At 38.9% G+C, this 18,617-nt stretch overlaps 1 protein-coding gene across 4 annotated transcripts in view; it reads left to right on the top strand.

Moving 5' to 3' along the window:
* EVC2 (EvC ciliary complex subunit 2) overlaps positions 1–18,617 on the top strand; it is an 81,026-nt gene that overhangs the window by 11,032 nt on the left and 51,377 nt on the right. For 2 of the 4 annotated variants that reach the window (XM_068943400.1, XM_068943397.1), the window contains 6 exons: positions 329–394; positions 4,610–4,796; positions 6,207–6,316; positions 7,604–7,666; positions 12,871–13,005; positions 15,699–15,850. In XM_068943400.1, the coding sequence (XP_068799501.1) occupies positions 329–394; positions 4,610–4,796; positions 6,207–6,316; positions 7,604–7,666; positions 12,871–13,005; positions 15,699–15,850 (713 nt within the window). The remainder of the gene's footprint in view (positions 1–328; positions 395–4,609; positions 4,797–6,206; positions 6,317–7,603; positions 7,667–12,870; positions 13,006–15,698; positions 15,851–18,617) is intronic. The other 2 variants (XM_068943399.1, XM_068943398.1) reach the window with 2 other exon arrangements.

Genomic DNA, 18,617 nt, shown 5'->3' with positions numbered 1-18,617 from the left:
ATAGACACATAGTAATAAAATGCATCTGTGTTGTTTGGTGAACTTTGTCTCTTCATGCATGAACTTTTGTCTCAGTGTATTTTGTTACGATAGCCAGGAGATGAATACATCAGTGAAGATGCTAGTAATTACACGTAGGGATAAATAGTTGATACAAATTTGGACTAACTAAAAATACTAATTGGGATAACAAAGATCACATATTTGTAGGTGGTTAATACTGTAAATTTCTTTCTCACATTTCATTGTTGCACAATTTAACTTGTGCTGCAGTTTGTGAATTATCCTAGTTTGATGCACTGTGTAGATTTTTCCCCTTCCTCCACAGCCTGAAGATGTGTCCAGAACTGCAGTATCTTCAGGATTTGGAGTAACCCTTCAGAAATGTGCTGTGGTAAGCTTCTTTATAATTCACTTGTTAATTTGATGGGAAATTGGCACTCGAATGTCTCTTAAAAAGTTGGAACAGAATTGTGCCCACGTTGAGTACTTGGGAAAACGTCCATTTTGATGTTAAGAAGTTAACTCCTTCCGTAGTAGGAACAGTTTTGCAATATTGATTCAAACTGAATGAAATCAGTGAAATCTTTTCACTTTAGAGGATTTTGTGTTTTGACCGGAGTAAATACCTCAGTGTGAATCTATATAAATAAAAACGTGCAAAACCTAATGAACTGTAGATATGAGTAATGAGGCTCGGTAGTGGTGGACAAAACCTTTAGAGAATGAGGTAAGCCCTGTAAGATACTGTTCTGTCTTAATCAGGGGTGGTCCTACCTGTGCCAAGTCTGGACTCTGTTCAAAGGATGGGCTGTTGAGCCCTGCAATGCCCTTGGCGTCTTTGGGAGGCCAGTCACAAAGCCAGCCATAAAAGACCCAGTATGACATGTTCTTGGAATAGTCACTGGGACTTGGCCACAGAACCCTATTTTGTGAGAATAGTTTTAATTTGAATTGTGTAAAATTCTTATGAAGGGCAAATGCCTGCCTACTCTAAGGAATTCTTTAACCTTTGCATTGTAATTTTGCTTTACTTAGGATCAGTTAATAGATTTAGCTAGATGTTATTTTTTCTTTCTTTTTTCCTGCTTTTTGCGCTGGATGAGTCAAGTGTAAATTTTTATACTTATTTCACCTTACCTGTCACATGGGGAGAGAGGAAGTGCATCCAACTTGAGGTCAAATCTGGATTCAGCCATTGAAATGCTGCACATGAAGACAGAGAATTTAGTGTCCGGTACAGAAGAGGTGACAGGACCTACACCAGATCGTTTGCACAGAGACAGGAATGAGTATGCATCACATCTCATAGCACTAGTTACCTGTGATGTTGTTATTGAAATGGCTGCATATCATAATTAACGAGACTGAATAGTGAGCACTTCTGACATAAGAAGCAGTAACACAGAATCTTCTGCCTTATGGTGTACAGATTCTAAATTTTAATATCATAGCTTCTTAGAAAGAGAGTCTGAGACAGTTCTATGTTGTTTTTTCCTGCTACTCATAGCACAGCCTCAACAGGCTCATGAAAAAATGTGAAATGTTGCTGTACAAGATCAAAGTTAGTCTGTTGCAGATGCTAGGATTGTCAGAAAATAATCTGGCAGTGCTAACAGTTAAAATTACTAAAAATTATGCAGTTGTGTGTGAATTGTCTTCCATCTTCAAATGCAGTTCCCGTTTCATGTTCATTTGTTGCCATTTGTGTCGATCCTAATTCTCCTGAACAGATGCTTTCCCGCTAAGAGACTGACTGGCCATATGGTAGTGTTTAGCAGTTTTAAATGAAAAAAAAATTGATTTTGCACATTTTCCTCCCCTTACCCATGAGTAACTCCTCAGCACAGGGCAATGACATATCTTTACTTTTTGAAGACAGGATTCTTCATACACCAAATCGTACAAATACCCTGGTTGAACCTGGAGTGCTTAAATTTTACTTGTGCCTAGAGAGCCCAGTCCCTTTCTTCTTTCTAGAAACGTGTTCCTTTAACAGCTTCATTCCAGAGCGTGATATGAACATTTCTGTGATAGTCCTTCATAATGACAATAATTTTTAGCAGGGCTGAAATAAATCTTTTAATTTTACTGTTTGGCTTTTACTGTGTTCACCTGTTTCATTTCTCAGTCTGCTAAACGTTCTTCTGTTGCAGATCAGCTACTATATGAGCATCCTTTTTTTTCTCTCTCTTCATTTTTCAAGTTTTTCAAATTTATTCTGAAGGAGCCTCTGTTCCTTTCACTTTCATGGTACCTCCTTTCTCATCTTTTCTCCCGATACGTTCTTGCTCTTACTGTGGTTCCTTCATTCTACTCGCCTGTTTACCTGAAGTGATGCCTGTTGCAAGGGTAATAACGTGTGATGTGCTTCAGCGGCAGAGAGAAAATGGAATAAGCACTTAGCATTATCAAGTGCTTCTGTGGGGTTTTGCTCCAGTAATTGCTTGGCAGCATAATCATCTGATCCGAAAGCGTGAAAAAACATCTGCAGGCAAATTAGAGGAACTTAAAGGAGGTATTCAGTGGCCGCTGATGCCAACAGCAGCTGCATACGGTAGAGGTTCTTCCGGGAGGGGTCAAACCCCAAAGCTTCCCCCACCCCTTAATGTCAGTCTACTGTTTTCTCTAGCGCTACCAGAAAAAAAATGACATTCTCTCAATCCCTTTGCCTTTGCTTGTAACTCATTGTCAGTCAAAAATAAGGAAAATAAAAACTTGTCTTTAATATTATTCAGAAATGCAAGAAGCATGCCACCTGAGGAAAATTGCACCAGGAGACAGGTGATACAGCTGTGATATATTTGAAAGGTTACTGTGGTCAGACCTTGAATGAAGAATTTTGTTAAATGAAGGAAAATGAAGAGAAAATGCAAAACTCACTGGAGAAAGAGAATGAACAGCACGTGGGAGTGTGTATTGAACTCTGACAATGGGCAGAAGGACTAGAGGAAGGAGAGGACTAAAGCTCCCATATTCTGTCACCTAATATGGACCTACATGTGCCACTTTGCCTATTTTATTGTAGGAATTTATCTAAATTACTCTCTACGTCTCCTTTCCCTAAACGTAAAATAAATTTGTATCTGATTAGAAGCACAGCAAGAGACCATGAAATTCCCCTCTTTCCCCAGGTCCGTCTTTCAGGGGCGCATATCTGTTTGTGTGCCCAAGCCCATACACACTTATTGTGGGACATAATACCGTATTTATAACGCATGCAGTTTGAACCTTGAGTCTTTCAAGGTGTGTTTTGCTGATTGAATGACTGGGCGAGGGTGTCTGCTTTGTGCCTTTGGGATTTTTTTCCTCTGCTTTTTTTTTCTGTTTTGTATGTGTTTTTTAAACAAGGTTCCAGCCTTTGTGACTGCAGAGGAAAGGTTGAAATGCATGTCGAGTGCATCAGACAGATTCAGAAACCAGGAGAAAGAGAAAATCTGGCCGAAATATATTACTTTTTTAATATTTGATGATTTAAAGTCTCATAAATGTTGGGATCCAATTCAAGCTATATGAATATATGACATTGGAAATACTTTTTGCAGCTATGTTTATGTCTGTTGTTTAGGATTATTATTTTACTTACCGGCAATTATTTGCAGAATCCGGTACAGTAGGTAATTGTTGTCATCCCTCCCCACGCCATAAGATTTGTTTAATACAACTGAGCTGGAGCTTGCTGCAATGAGTTTGGAACATTTAGTGCCGCATAACTACGCTGGTTAGTTATACAATCAGATATATTCAAATGTACTTTAATTATTGTCACTTAAATAGGAAAATGTAAACTAAGCACTAATAATTTAATAAATTTTTATTCCTTATTGGTCCATAAAATGTACTGAAATTTTAATCTGTTTCTATACTGAATTGATAAGAAATGCAGAGATCAAGGATGTATGATAAAATCCTAACTACACAGGTCAGACTTTGTGACTGCCATGAACTTTGCTGGTACAAATTCTGATATCTATATGATATCTATACAATTCATATTTTTAGAACTCATTTCTGTAGGGGCAGCTCTAATGTTTATATCTGCTGGTGTGCAGGTACAAAGTAGACATTTCTTAAAAAATGGAGAGGGTGGGGAAGAAAGATTAGGTCTGAGCCACACTTTAATCATTTAAATAAGTGCTGATTTGGTGTCAGTATTATGACTTTGATATGCTATCCTGGCCATATTGTAGGTCATACAGATGTACGAAAGTCTACAGAAGTTTAATGTTAAGAATTTTCCAGAATCATTTTATAACGTTACGATCCAGTTCTGTGTATGAGGTATCACAGTGGTATTGAGATTCTTGTTTTCACTTACTTATGGCCCTGCATGAGCTGTTTTCCTGGATTTCCAACTACTGGCTTTCTGTCGTTTTGTCGACAGGCAACAGCTTGACAAACAGAAGATTAAAGTCCCTTCAGGAGTCTGAGATCAAACCGAGTGTGATGTTGTCTGCAGGTCACTCAGAATGCCTCGAGAAAACAAGCTTATGCATATAATAAACTTTTATTAGTAGCCAAGACTAATTTTGCTGTTAAGATACGTATCTTAATGGAGCCATTTTGCTCCATTATAAGTGCTGTGTTATATCACTGTTTCTGTTTTCAGGTGGATGTTCAGCGTGACCCCCAGACTGCACATGTTAGACTTCTAATTAATAACACCAACATGCTGCTTTCAGCAAACATTACAGATCTCGTTCTGCTAGACAATATTACTGGCCTACGTATTCCAAAAAACAGTGGTAATAGGACAACAGATGGTATCCAGATTTACAGGAAAAGATTCTTGCAAGGTAACAAATTCTGCCAAGAGGTAGATGATGGTACCCCAAACCGTCCTGATTACACATGTGGAAGAGCATCTGTTCAAATCAAAATATTTAATTATTTGGGGGTTTTTTCCAATTATTTGGGTGTAAGGTAAACCTTAAGCTCCCCAATTATCAGTTAATACAGGTGAAAAACTCTAGGAGAGGTTATTAATTGCTGCAGTTTAAAATTCTATTAACTCACATTTTGGCTCCTGTCTCCGAAGTGCCTCTGATCTCCCAGGCACAGAAGTGAGCCTGTGTGCTCTGTAATAGTCACCGCCATCAAAAAGAGGCAGACTATCTTGTGGGATTATTTGTTTATTTTATTTTATTTTATTTTAAAGCTGCTGCACAAGCAATTTCCAATCATATCTGACAAATCTTGCTTCTTTAGCCAAGCTAAAAAGGTAGAAAGTAAGCTAACACTTTACCGAGCAAATGTTTTAAATAAAAACTAGAGCAGATTGCTTGCTGAGGTATTGAGGTTTGTTGGAATTGCAAAAGCCCATGCAATCTGGCGAGGTGATTCGGCAGAAATAAGGTGGCTCTTCTCAGTATGCAGTCTCTCCAGACTGGGGCAAATTACAAATCGGAGCACGTAACAGAGGGAAAAACGCAAACCCTTGTCAGTCTTGGAGTCAGTCTGTTCCTTAGGTAGCAGATAGATCTAGGTACCTTCATAAAGGAAGTCTTTCCTTTCTCGATTTCTTTGTCACCCCTTTCCTGTGCACAGCTGTACCAGGGAAAAAAGGACTCTAGAAATGAGTGGCTTGCTTTTTAGGGTCAGAGTATTTCTCCTGGAGGTTCAAAAGTTTTCAGTTATACCTGTTTATGCTTTAAATAGCTAGGGGTATTGTACTGATATTTTACTGGTGAAAGACTTCTAAATAGCAAAGGGAAATTGATAGTTCTCCCTATGGATCTTTGAGAAATTTTCCAGTAAACCATGCCTGGGAGCAAGTAAATTTATCCATATCCCTGATATCTGAACTATGCTGGTAGGCTCAGTTCCTTTGAAGTCAGTGCTCATTGCAGCTAGGTTCCTAAGAGGGCACTTTGGCCAGTGAGGAGGCACAGCGTGAAGAGAAACCTAAAAAGCTTCTCAAATGTTTTAGTCATATTGAACTTATTTTTCAAATTTTACAAACATCTGTAACTGCAGCTGAGCTCAGCTGGGGGTTCAGCTCTGCAGAGAATCACACCCAGTCTTCTTGTTTAGAAAAAGATGTGCAACTCCACTAGGTTATTTTAAAGTATAGTTACTGTGTTTAAGAAAATACAGACATGGTTTCTTAGAGAACGATATTGCACTGGTAGATGTACACTCACCTGCTTAATCTATTTTTTTTTCTATAATCTATCTTATAATCTACTTTTTTTTTCTTATAACAGTTGGAGAATACTTTGCAATCAACTACACTGCACTTCTTGATGGGGAAAAAATGTGGAACGGCAGGGTCTTGACACTGCCTGCTAAGCTAACTTTCAGGAGTTCATCACTGGTATTTCCTTTACAATTTTATTTTGCTCTTCAAAATTTCTATTAAAAAAAAAAACCCAAAAGTCTGCATAAGTAATGAGGTCTGTGTGTCATGCAATGAGGCTCTTAGACTCCCCTCTCTGGTTGATCACCATGAATTTATATATACCTGAGTTATTCTTCATAAATGGTGAAAGTCCTAGGCTTCCTTAAATAGGTGAAGGATGAGAGGTATATTGTTTATATGTTAACTTTTAGCTTTTCTCTCTACTTTTTGTATTTTTCTCCAGTTCACCTCTGTATCGTGAAAATGACAACGGTTAACACTTTTAGTTTGTTTTATGTTCATTGCAAATGATTTTGTAAGATGGAGTGCCCTGTCATTTGTGAGGAATTGAAAGTTTTGCTGTATTTTTTTGGAAAATATTTTCTTTTAACCAATAGCCAAGTGGCAGCAAAGGAAATTTTGATTGCTCGTAAGGAAGAAATTCTTTATAATGAAAATTGTTAAGCACTGGAGCAGATTTTTCAGAGAAGCTGTAGAATCTCCGACATTGGTGAATTTTCAGACCTCAGGTGCCCAGGCACAAGGCAAGTGATCTAGCCCTGGAGGATAGCCCTGCTTTCAGCAGTGGCCAGCACTAAGAGGCAGGACCAGCAGTTTCTTCCAAACTCAAGTTTTCTGATTCTTGCATTGCGGTTTGATATTTTCCCTATGGTTTTCATAACACCATGTAGTTAGAACCCCCAGATATAGCTTTATTTCCAACTGCTGTTATCTTTTTTGTTTTAGAGCGAAAAGCGTTTGATGTGCACAGGGGTGACACTAGAGAGGTATGAGGCATGACTTCCAAAACCAGGGCTGTCACAAGAGTAGAAGAGTCATGTGGGCATTTAGCACAGTTGATAGACGTGAGTCTTTTGGGCTGTGTTGCAAACCTTAATCCATGAAAGAGATATACGCTAACTTTGGGTGCTGTTCAGTGCACTTTCAGTCAACTCAGATTTTACAGGCAAAGGCAAAATATAGTTCTGTGAGCATCAGAGTAACCTTCTGTGTGGCTATGTGGTTAGACAGGCAGTGTATCCCACAGAGCAGCTGCTTCCATAGCTACTGGTGTTACCATTGAATATATTGCACTTTCCTATCAGATTTTTTTTCAGGTTTACATTTAATGAAAAGCATAGCTTTTCTTCCAAGCAGAGACCTCTGCTGAGACTCTGGGCAGTGAGCCAGTGTTATAGATTGGATTCTGCATGGTTTGTAACACTTGTAATATTTTTATCTCTCTCTTACATGTTCTCTTAGAACAAAACACATCTCATATCATTGACAACATCATTCACCATAACTGAAGAAGAAAAGACCAAGGTAAATTCTATGATTTGGTATTACAGTTATTTATAACTAATAGTTTATTCAATTTATTATAGGTATTATATATTGCTTAAGCGTATCAATGAACTAAATTAAATCCTTGGGTCTAAACTGGCATACTTTTATGTGCTTAAGTCTCATCAACTATCAACTATCAGCTATCAGTCATAGACAAATTTGGCCTTCTGTGATTTTAATAGGAAGATAAACAGGAGTCAAGTTAGTAGGGCTTTTTTGTCTTAAAGCACCAATATTTAGTATGGAAAATCTATACACTTTCAGTATGTTCCTAACAAGTTTTTTTATTTCAAAAGTTATACAGCTGCAGGGAACTGCAACGAGGAATATGTTCTCACGCTGCTAGGTATAAGTGCCATGAGAAAGCTATTTGCCTTTAAAAGGGTGCAGAAGTTTTTTTTTTAAAGAAAAAAATGTTTTTTGAATCATGCTGATACAAATGTCCATATGGGGAACCTGAGAAATAAACTATGCCTCTTTTACTGCAGTTTTAAGTTTCCTTTTAGTTTTTTGACCAGTCAGTCTTAACAATATGATTTCGTTTTCTTGACTTCTGAATTAACATGGTTTCTAGGAGGCCACATGAACCTACCAAATGACATTCATTTCGGCAGGCAGGGCTATTCTTCTACCTCCTTATTAGAGAACTCCCCACTGAATCTATCAGTATCTTTGCTAATTTCTTCACCAAGCTTGTATTTCCACCCTGACCCCTCACTACCCACACAGGCTGATTTGTTGCACTGGGTCTTGTTTAAGTAGCTGTTGCTTCGTTGGCAAGAACACTGCGATTATTTGTGTTCAGGAAGAAGAAAATAGTTTATTTCACCCCAAAGCAACGTTGCCATGGTTGTGTCATTTAGAGTCTAAAGGTCATGTTGATGGGGCAATTGAAGAACAAGTGGAAATGGAAGGGAAATATTGAAGACACAAGTTGCATAAGGAGGAGTGCAATGATTGAGTACACAGGAAGGGGCCTTTTGCTGGGAAGGTGCAGCAATGGGGTCCTTGAAAAGGGAGAGTATTACGAATTGAGAAGCTACTGAATGGGGCTGATATGTTCCATGTATTTAACCTCATATGATTTGTAAAGTGAAGAAGGTTACCAACAAGTGTGTCTGTGTTTAAAAGCTATAAGAAAAATTAATACCATTTCCATAGTATGTTTTAAGAATTCTTGAATGTATGCCATAAATTCATATTCCTAACCGTTGATCTTGCAGAGACTAGGTTTTTTTTTTTACTTTAATGTAGTCAAGTTTTATGCATTTATACAGTTTTAGTGCATCTGTCTTTATGAGAAAAATTCAAAATGTTCAGCTGAACTCTCTATTCTGAGATGTACAAAAAAGAGGGATCTATCTTACCTGAATGAGGTCCTGAGAATCAGAGCACTCATTCTTTTCACAGGCTTGTCCCAAGAATTCCCTTCTGCCTTCCAAGTCCATTAGTCTATTTGGCCTTGTTGTTGCAGTATTCTACATCACCAGGGATCTCTTTTGCCCTCTTAACTTATGTTAGTGTAATAGATGTAAATCCAAACTTGACTTCCTCACAATTTGAAGATCAAGAGCCCATTCTGTTAAAACGAAAGCTAGAATTAAGCATGATATAAAGTAAACTCATGCATGAGCTGGAGAACTCATTGCCCCTGGGTAAGGATCTAGTCAGATTTAAAAGTATGGCATTTATAAAGATTGTGCTTGAAATGACAATAAATGTATTTTTTGCAAAAAGTATAAGCCACCCAGTAAGTGACTGGGTTAGGAAAATAGCTTCATGAATGGTTTACTGTAGGGTTCAGTGTGAACGAGCTGCAGTGGCTGGTGATGACTAAGCCAAGATTGTAAGCCACATTGGTCTTAGGCCATTGTAAAAATTGCTGCTGTATATTACTGTAACTTTAAGCCTTTATACTAATTTTTTTTGGCCACTTGAGAGAATGACCTCAACAAGATCTTTGGGACTATTCCATAATTAGGTAAACTTGTTCAGCTGCATTTGAACTTAATAAATGAACAAGTTTTGTAGTTAACATGTATGAAAAAGGTGTGTGACAAATACTCTTAATGTTTGAAAAAAATCAAAGCTTAGAAATCATGGAACACGTCATGTTTCACATGTATAATACTGGCCTTTGGGCTGTAGTCAGGCATGAAACATTTCGGAATTAGATCAGTTTGTGCAAGAAAATTACAGTCAGCTGAAAAAGGTGAGATGTATTTCATCCTTATCTTCAGCTGTCAAAAATACTCTCAGTCTCCTTATTAATTAAAATAATTATTTGCAACTCTTCATGTGTGTGGTGAAGCCGATCTACAGGCATTACTATTTGGATACTAAATGTTGTCTTTTGAGCTAGAAAGGTAAAGAATTAAATATGCAGTATTGGCTATACCATGCTAAGTTGGTCCTGTCAACCTTCACATGGTTTGATTGCTTACTTTGTCTGTCATGCCATTCTTTAAAATTTTACAAACACTGGGGATCTTTTCTTCTGCTCTGCTGGAAAAAAGTGCTTGGTTGCCTGTAACAAGATAATTCTGTGGATAAAAAATTAGACTGCTGCTCCTCTGAGTGTCAGTGCCAGATGTCTTCCCACAGCACTTTGGGGGCTGTGAATACTGCATGCCTGTGCCCTCAGTTGAACGTTTTTGATGCTGAATAGGAAGCCATAGCGAAAAGGGCAAAAGGAAGTTCTTGTGACGAAGTGCACTGCATGGCATATGTGATAATAATTACTTTGACCTGATGTTTTGTCAGGCCTGTTTCCCTCAGCTTCTGTCAAATCAATGGGAATGCAACGGTTCTGAAAAAAAAAGATCAAGCCAATAATGCCTCTTCACTTCACAATATCAAAGTGACTTAAGAAGTTAGTTCTGGATATGGGTTTTGGGGCTTGCTGATGTGTCAGTGATTTGAAGATTGGCTTCTGTGCTGGCTACACCGTGACTGTGCAGGGGCTTAACTCACGCTCCCGAAGCATACACGGTGATGCTTTAAAATGTTACAGCCCGTTAGATGCTGCCCTGTCCTTCTGCTGGAGATGACAGCCCCCCAATGAAATGGAGGGTCCCTCCCAAACTCATTTACTTTAAGTATAAAAGCACGTGTAATTCTTTAGCCAGGAATTTTTCTCCATCAGTTCTGGTAGCGCTCTCTGCCCTGCTGCAGCTTGACGGTCCCCCACCAATTGGTCTCATCTTTTACTTAACTTAAAAAGCCTGGATAATTCCCTACCCAGCCCTTTTCCTCTGTCAAACTTCACCAGCTTCCGTTCAGCTTTACTAAACCCGTACCCCTCACCATGTTCCTACTTTCACAAAAGCCTAGGAAAGATCCCTAAATTACACAGTGCTTGGAAATTTGACAAATGCAAGTGATTTCAGACAAAGTAATTATGTCGTTCCAAAGCAGGGTTTTTTTGATTGTTTTGTCTTGGGGTTTTTTTTGTTTTTTTGCTTTTGTTTTTAAGTGTTTTCTACCAGAGTCTCCCGTTCCGTGAAACGTGTGGGACGCCAGGCTGAGCCTGGCTGTAGCAGAACTCAAGGAGAGTGACTGTGTGATTTTCTCTGTTGCCATCTAGCGCAACCAGGGAATTTGGGGGCCTTGAGACTGGCATACGAGGAATTGCATTATTTCAAGCCACACACAGATGATAGTGAGCTATGTGACTGTTCAAGGGGTGTGGGCTGGAGGAAACAGAGCCCTGTTGATCTGTGACGGGAGTAAAGAGTGGGTTCGGGAAGGAAATGTTTAACATTTACATAATCATTTTTCAAATAAATTTGAAGATGACAGTATTTTGATGAAAGTGCTGCAGCTTTAGTTGAGCTCCTGGCAGGGAGTTAGGAGGAAGTACAGAGTCAGGCGAGGCGTGAGTCGCTACTGGCACTGGCTTACACGTTGTGCAGCGTTACTCCATCATGGACAGTGGTGCAGAGCAGCGTAACTGAAGCAGTAGGCCACAGTAACTTCAGATGATCGTCAAGAAAAAACATTGAGACAATGCATTGGTAATTACACAGGGAACTGAGAAAGGAATGTGTTCTTCCTCTTCCCCTCCCTGCCCCATATAAAACTTAGAGGTATTGACAGAATTCAGTACATGGCTTACTTACTCAGATAAAGATTTAGTCCCAAAACATTTTAGTGAACCTCAAAGTGATCTGTATTTCATCATTTTAAACTGAGTGCGTTTAAAATAAATTCCCCCCCATTTCTCTCAGTCCGAGCAATTGTTGACTCTTCATATACAAGACCGTCAGTTAGCCTTGGGTCTTAACTTGAATTACTTGACTCCGTGCAGTGCTCTGAGGTTTCTGCTCTGAGAAATGACCAAGCCCTGTTTGCGAGCTACGTGTTAATTATTTACAAGTTCTAGCCCTGGCAGAGGGATTATTTTGTGGTGAAACATTATACTAATGGCTATGCTATGTTTTTCATCCAAAGATCTCAAAGAGCTAAACAAACATCGAATTAACTTCTGCTATGTGGAGTATGAAGTAAAAATTAATTTTTAATGTAATTCAATTTAAAGATTATGTTAATACCTAAACTGTAAGGCCTGTTGAGAAGTTAGCTGAGTTGTGGTTCTTGCACTCCTGCTATCCTTTCTTGACTTTGGCTCCTGCAGAAACTGCAAGCATGTAAACAAATTGGGTAGTTTTGTCAATTGTCGGTTACATATTTATTCTAAACTCAAATTGGTACTTTTTCCCTGTATTGATTACTGAGTTTTGTTGAATTTAAAAAATGGGTGTTAATTTGGGTAGCCAACATCAGACTGATTTTCCAGAGCTTCTGAGTGATACCAAATGCCGTTAATTTCAACCAGAGTTAGGAGAGGTTGACGTCTCTATTAAGTATTGTGGCTATTGAGTGTTGTCCCCTCAGAAGTCACATCACCTAACATTCAATCTGTTTGAGTTCTATTGTTTGGAATCACACGGGAATTTAGACTAGGTGAACATGGTGGAGAACGCTGACATTTAAATCTGTGGAAAATAGACATTGGTTTGAAAATATTAATAGAACTGTAGGAGTTACAACTCTCCAGTATTGAGAAACCCCGAAGTTGTGTGAAGCCATTTGAAACTAATTTACTGTGTTTTTTACAGCTATAATCTTTAGGTGTATATTTAAAATGTAGTTTTAATAATACAGTCTTTTCGTTTCAGATTTCATACAGCCATGGCATTCATGCTGCAGGGTTCTTCATTGCTTTTCTTGTTTCCCTTGTATTAACGTGCGTTGTTTTTTGTGTTGTTTACCGAACCCGAATATTAAAATGGAGCTTCCGTAGTAAAAACCAGGTGAGTCATACTTTTTAACAACATCTTATTTAACTGTTGCATCATAGCTAATGATATAACATGCTAACTAATAGAGATTACGTAAACCATTTTTGAAGACAAAATAGCACCAAGTACTGGGTTGGATTCTCACGTATGTATATCTCTGCATATCTTTAGCATGATTAGATTTGCAGAGGAGTGTAGGAATGATAATGTGTTCAGAAGAGCTGCTGTCGAGACAAGGATGTTCAAGGTCAAGGTGAAGGAGATCACTCTTTGGCCCTGAGCTTTCCTTCTTCCTCCTCCTCTTCCTCCTCCTGGGAATAGAGATTTGAATGTAGGTTTCGGTTCTTTGGACACGCCTGAATCTCTTGCGTGGCTGAGCAAAACAATTGGGTTTTGAGGTGGAGCACTGCAAGTGTTCTTCATCTAAGCTGTGCCAGTTTGTAGAAAGTGTTTCAGTGCACACTGAGAGAAGAGAGAGAGAAAGAATACATGGTTTGATAAGTATTCATCAGGTTGGCCCAAGTTGGAGAGCTAGCTTGTATACTTATGTGAAGTGGAATAACTTCCACAGAAGAGAGCTGGAGACCTCAGTCCAGAGCATCATGGTGATGAGGCAGTCCTCTAGAAGAGCGGATGCTTGGAGGTTTGAACCCCTGCTCTGCTCAGGTGGTGTTGGGTCTCCCACATCCCACTAGAGTTTCTAGCCCCTAGGCTACTGGGGTAGCATCACTCCGTCCTTTGTGATTTGGATTGGCCACGGTCAAGTCAATATGTCAGTATGTCTGTGGGTTTAGGATGGGAACACATGACGGAGGTGAGAAACGCATAGTCTGAGAAATCCCTCTGGGCTTAAGGGGTGGTATAAACTGTGCTCGCTGGTGCTCTGAAGTTGAGACGGTTCACACTGACAGAAGTTTCAGGGGTAGCTCTGTTGCTAACTCTACCGTTGGATTTCAGTCTGAATTTTCTTCGCTAGAGGTCTGACTTTTACAAATTAAAGCTTTCTGGGTGTTTTGAGTATATAAGGAAAGTGTCTGTATAAAGATTTCTAAAAAATTCCCGGAGAAGTGTAAATAAAGTTAGATTTGGTTTAGACATTGCAATGTGTATGCGTATGTGGCTGCCTGGAGAGCTGTGAGGGGTTTTTATTCCTCCTGTACAAACTGGCTTTAAATCTAATGAACCCTTTAGCTGCAGTTCTTGCTGGGGAAGGTAGTACTTTGGCTCATTTAGAGGAGCCAGGAGGCATTGCCTGTGCAAGAAATACGCTTCAGAGGACGCCGGTTCCTCTCGGTTGCCTTCAGTTTACCCTGCAGAGAGAACCGCCTCACCAAGCCCAGAAGGGTGGCAGTCGTCCCAGGTCCTTCCATTGCCTGGGCGGGTTGTGGTGGTCGCTGCTCTCCCTGCTGGGATGCTTTCTGACAGCGTGCGCTACGCTTAGCCTGAGATTAGGGAACTGAAACGTCTGCGGGCAAGGGGTGGTGTCTGACACTGCTCGGGGACGGAGAAGGGCCAGTTTGGAAATGGGAAAGAGCAACTCTTGGAGACGTCGGCTATTGGGGATTGCTGCGCTCAGGAAGACATCTGGGAAGAGTTACAGTGGGGGGCAGCCTATGTCAGAAGCCGGATTGGCCTCACTGGCGATAATTTGTTTCTGGAGCAGCTCTATGCAGTAGCGTTTATACAAATATGAGTATCAGTTTCCTATCTCTAACTGAAAGTGCTGTGTCAGATGTAACTTTTCACACTGTATAATAAATTTTGAAGAAAATGCAAGGGCCAGGCCGTCTATATATGGTTACAGGAAGCAGCAAAAAGTAGGGGAGAAAGGCGGGGTTTTTTGTGGTTTATGTTCCATGGACAATTTATTTGATGTTTTCTGTTATTTTTGAGAAATGACACAATAAGAGGAAAGATTTTTTTCTGTTTGGAGTAACCATTCTGCCTAGTGTTAGGCCTATCTCAGTGTGCAGGGTGCATCCTGGCTGGGGCCAGTGGATGGACCAGACGACCTCACAAAATCACTTCCAGCCTTATTCTCTGTCGCTGAAAATTACTCTGTTAACAATTTTTGTTTCTCTGAGGCCTGAAGAAATAATCTCTATAAATGGAAAGGCCTTGCCTTGTTTCTTTTTATGGAGAAGGCTGTGATAATGGAATGATAAAAATGGACCAAATTGGTCCCAGCATCAGAATTTATAGCAACTTTTTTGTGTAGTATTTTTATTAGCCATCACTCTCCAGGGAGTCTGTCTGACCTGTGAACTTGGTGAGTCACTTCCATCGTTCATAGGATTAGTGTTTCATTTTGTTCCCTTCATAATCCTGTATTCTTGCCATCCATAATGTGTATACCATAGTAATTCTTTTTTAAATTTCTTAGCAGTTCATAGTGGAATATAACCTCCTAGAAGATTTCTGCAGGCTTACTGAAGTCAGTAGAGAGTCTTCTGTCCTCTCCTTTGATTTATTTGTATTCCAGATTGGTTATATAAAAACGTTCGGCCTGAAACAAAGTAGAAGTGTGTTTGATCCTAAATCTGTACTTGAACTACACAATCTCTTTACACTCTCTCCGGCTTTACAGTTTGATGATAAATGAGAGTCTTTCCACTTACTCACTGTTACCTACAGTGGAGTAAGATTAAGCTCTCAGTGTAAAATGTGTATAATCTGAAGCTTGCTTTTTTATTATTTTTTTTTAGGAGCTACGGCATGAACTCAGTCAAAATCACAAACTGGAACACTTTCAGTTTAATTCAGGTGATCTCTTTAGTGAAGATATAATTATGAATGACCAATTCATCGATATACTATATTTTGAAGAATCTGGGAACATGCTTCAGGCTTTAGAAGAGTAAGAATTTACTGTTCTTACATTACATTTATCATCAGCTGAACCTTTGAAAAAATGTTTTTGAGTACCTGTCATTTAATTTTTTTCATAGTATCTGTTTAGGCATATGACTGCAATCCTTGAAGTTTTTGGACAGTATTAAATAGCCATCTGTGGGAACTGAAAATTGTCATATTTTATATTGCTTTATCTATATAAGTCACAGCTCCATCTAGGCTTTAGGCCTGCAAATTTTCCATTTCAGCTGAAATACCACTTTTGCTTCTCTGTGGTTCCTAATGTAAAGGCAAACTTTCCTGGGTACAAAAAATGTTGAAAGGGTATATTTTATTATCACCTAACACATTCAGCTCTCAAAACAGTGTGGCTTTTGTCCTAGAAAAGTGATCCCCTACCGGGTGCCAGCGTTTTTCTGCAGCAGCATCTTTTGGAAACAGCTCGATCAGAATCTAGGGAGTGACAGTTTGTAGTGCCAGCAGAAAGATATCACATAGATGGAATCAGAAAGACCGCTTGGTAGAGCAGAGAAACTCTCCTATTTTGTTGAAAGGCAAGTTAGGATTATATGACAGAAACATGCAGCTATTAAAGGTCATCTGTTCGTCAGCAGAATTTGAAAAAAGGTCTGAAAGAGTCTATTTTGTTGTTCAGTCTTATAGTTAGCTCCTGGCAAGTCAGGTTTCAGGCAATATTATGCAACTATAAAATCTGTAGAAGCTGAAAGCAAAAGTTACAGGAGCATGAAAGTAATTTTCTTTCTTAAAGTATAACTAACTGAATTATTATTTCATGCATTTCCTCGGTAATTGGGATATTTATCTCTGTAAATTGCACGTTGGTCCTTGGTTTTATAACTATATAGCAATACAGGTTTTAGGAGAGTTATCCTGAAAATTGTTATGTGAATTTTCAAAAGAACAGGATCAAGTATATTTTTAACTCACTATAGTATTAATTTATTTTAGGGGTAGGGAATATCTAGCTAATTTTAACAAAAATACTGGGCTATTTATTTAATGCCTTATTTTCAGATGTGCTGTGGTTTAGAAAGGTAAATATTCTTGCAAATCTTTGTATAGGGTTATTTATATAACTGGATTATTTATATAACTAAAACCATACAACGGGATTCATTTCTGAGTTTGAGTCTTGGGGCTATAGCTTTTTAATATTCTTATGCAGTCAGCACAAGTGTCTCTCTTGCTTCCACTTCTTCCATCACAGGTTCTAATTTTTCCCTTCCATATCCCCTTTTTTCTTTTTTTTTAAATCACAGCACTTTGTCTGTCTCCTTCCCTTTCCAAAAGTTTCCTTTGCTTAATAGTGTGACCTTTTATTTTTTAAAATTAATTTTACGTTGTAATATGAGACATCATTTTACAGCAAGACTGGAATTACTATATATAAGCGAATATCGATATAGCCGAGGTTTGCTGGATGATTGGAGTTGTTGTAGATAATCCTTGTGACTGGTTGTATGGAGACAAACCTGGCCACAAAACAGATGCTTGTTTGAAACATGCCGCAGTGATGACAGTGAACGTGGGCAGCAGGATTTAAGTGGCTAAGTCTGTTGTACGAGTTTGAAATACTACTTCAAAAACTGCTTCAAAAGTGTTTGGGTTGGCAGCTCACCTGAAAAGAGAAATGCCGAGATTGCCTTGTATCTTTGACTGTTCAAGAAAATAAAAGGATTTGTCTCAGCTGTACTTTTAAAGGTCAGATAAAAAGGCCTGGATAGCCTGAAATAACTAGAGTAGAAAGAACTGTCTTTGTCTCATTACGCCGTGCTGTACAATAACTGCAGATACACTCACAAGCTGCATTTCAGGGATTTATCTGTCTTCTGGCACCTGGATTCATTTATGTCTCTTTGGGGAACATATTTGGCCAGAGCATCTTTATTGACGAGTCTTCGGGTGTTGAATAGCGCTTCCTATGCCCAGCAGCCTTCCTGCCCTATATGACTTTATCATATAGAATATAATGATCATAATTGTCATCAGCTTATTTTAAGTATTGTATGCAATCTTTACTAGAACTACATTTCACATTGCTGAATTAAACAGCCTCCATATGTCTAATGTATATCTTAGCAAACCTGTAAGAATTATGAACTATAAAGGAAAGAAGATTTTTCTGGCTGAAAACTGTGGCTTAGTTTAAATTAATGTAAGTAGTTATCAGACTTGGAATTTGCTTGGGATTTCACTGACCACAGGAAACAGGAAAAGTTTATAAGATTTTTAAGAGCATGCGGAATTTTATTCTGCATGTGGAAGACAACGTTTTTTATAGCAGCATTCTCTGATATCCTGGTGGACTGTGGGTTCAGTAGGACAGAGTGCTAACGTTTATAAATGGCTAATCCTGTAATGCCTGAGTTTTACCTAAAACATTCGCATTTGATTTATCCATCCATTAATATTTGCTTAATTTATCATCTCTTATCGTTTCAAAGCTTGGGAATTGGTCGATTGTGAATGTCCCAAATCAGCCTTTTGGAGAAATACATTCATTGTGAGGCCTGGAGAAGCTGCTGGCTGTTTAGGGACTTTACTTGCTTATAATTGCTGCCTGCTCCTTTTTGCCCCCCCCCCCCCCCCATCACTTCTGTTCCCTTCTCTCTGCTGGAGGGAATGCGAAAAAAACAAGAGTGTTGTTGACAATAATGTCTATCCAATAGCTGCATTCCTGTTCCTCTCATCTCTTACCGGTGGTGCAATTTATCTGACCACATGAGGGTCTCTGTAATGTGGACGTCTAC

This window comes from Struthio camelus, chromosome 4 (genome assembly GCF_040807025.1).
Source record: "Struthio camelus isolate bStrCam1 chromosome 4, bStrCam1.hap1, whole genome shotgun sequence".
Classification (NCBI taxonomy): Eukaryota; Metazoa; Chordata; class Aves; order Struthioniformes; family Struthionidae; genus Struthio; species Struthio camelus.
Note: the sequence above shows the minus strand (reverse complement) of the source record. Positions and strands in the feature narration are given on the sequence as shown.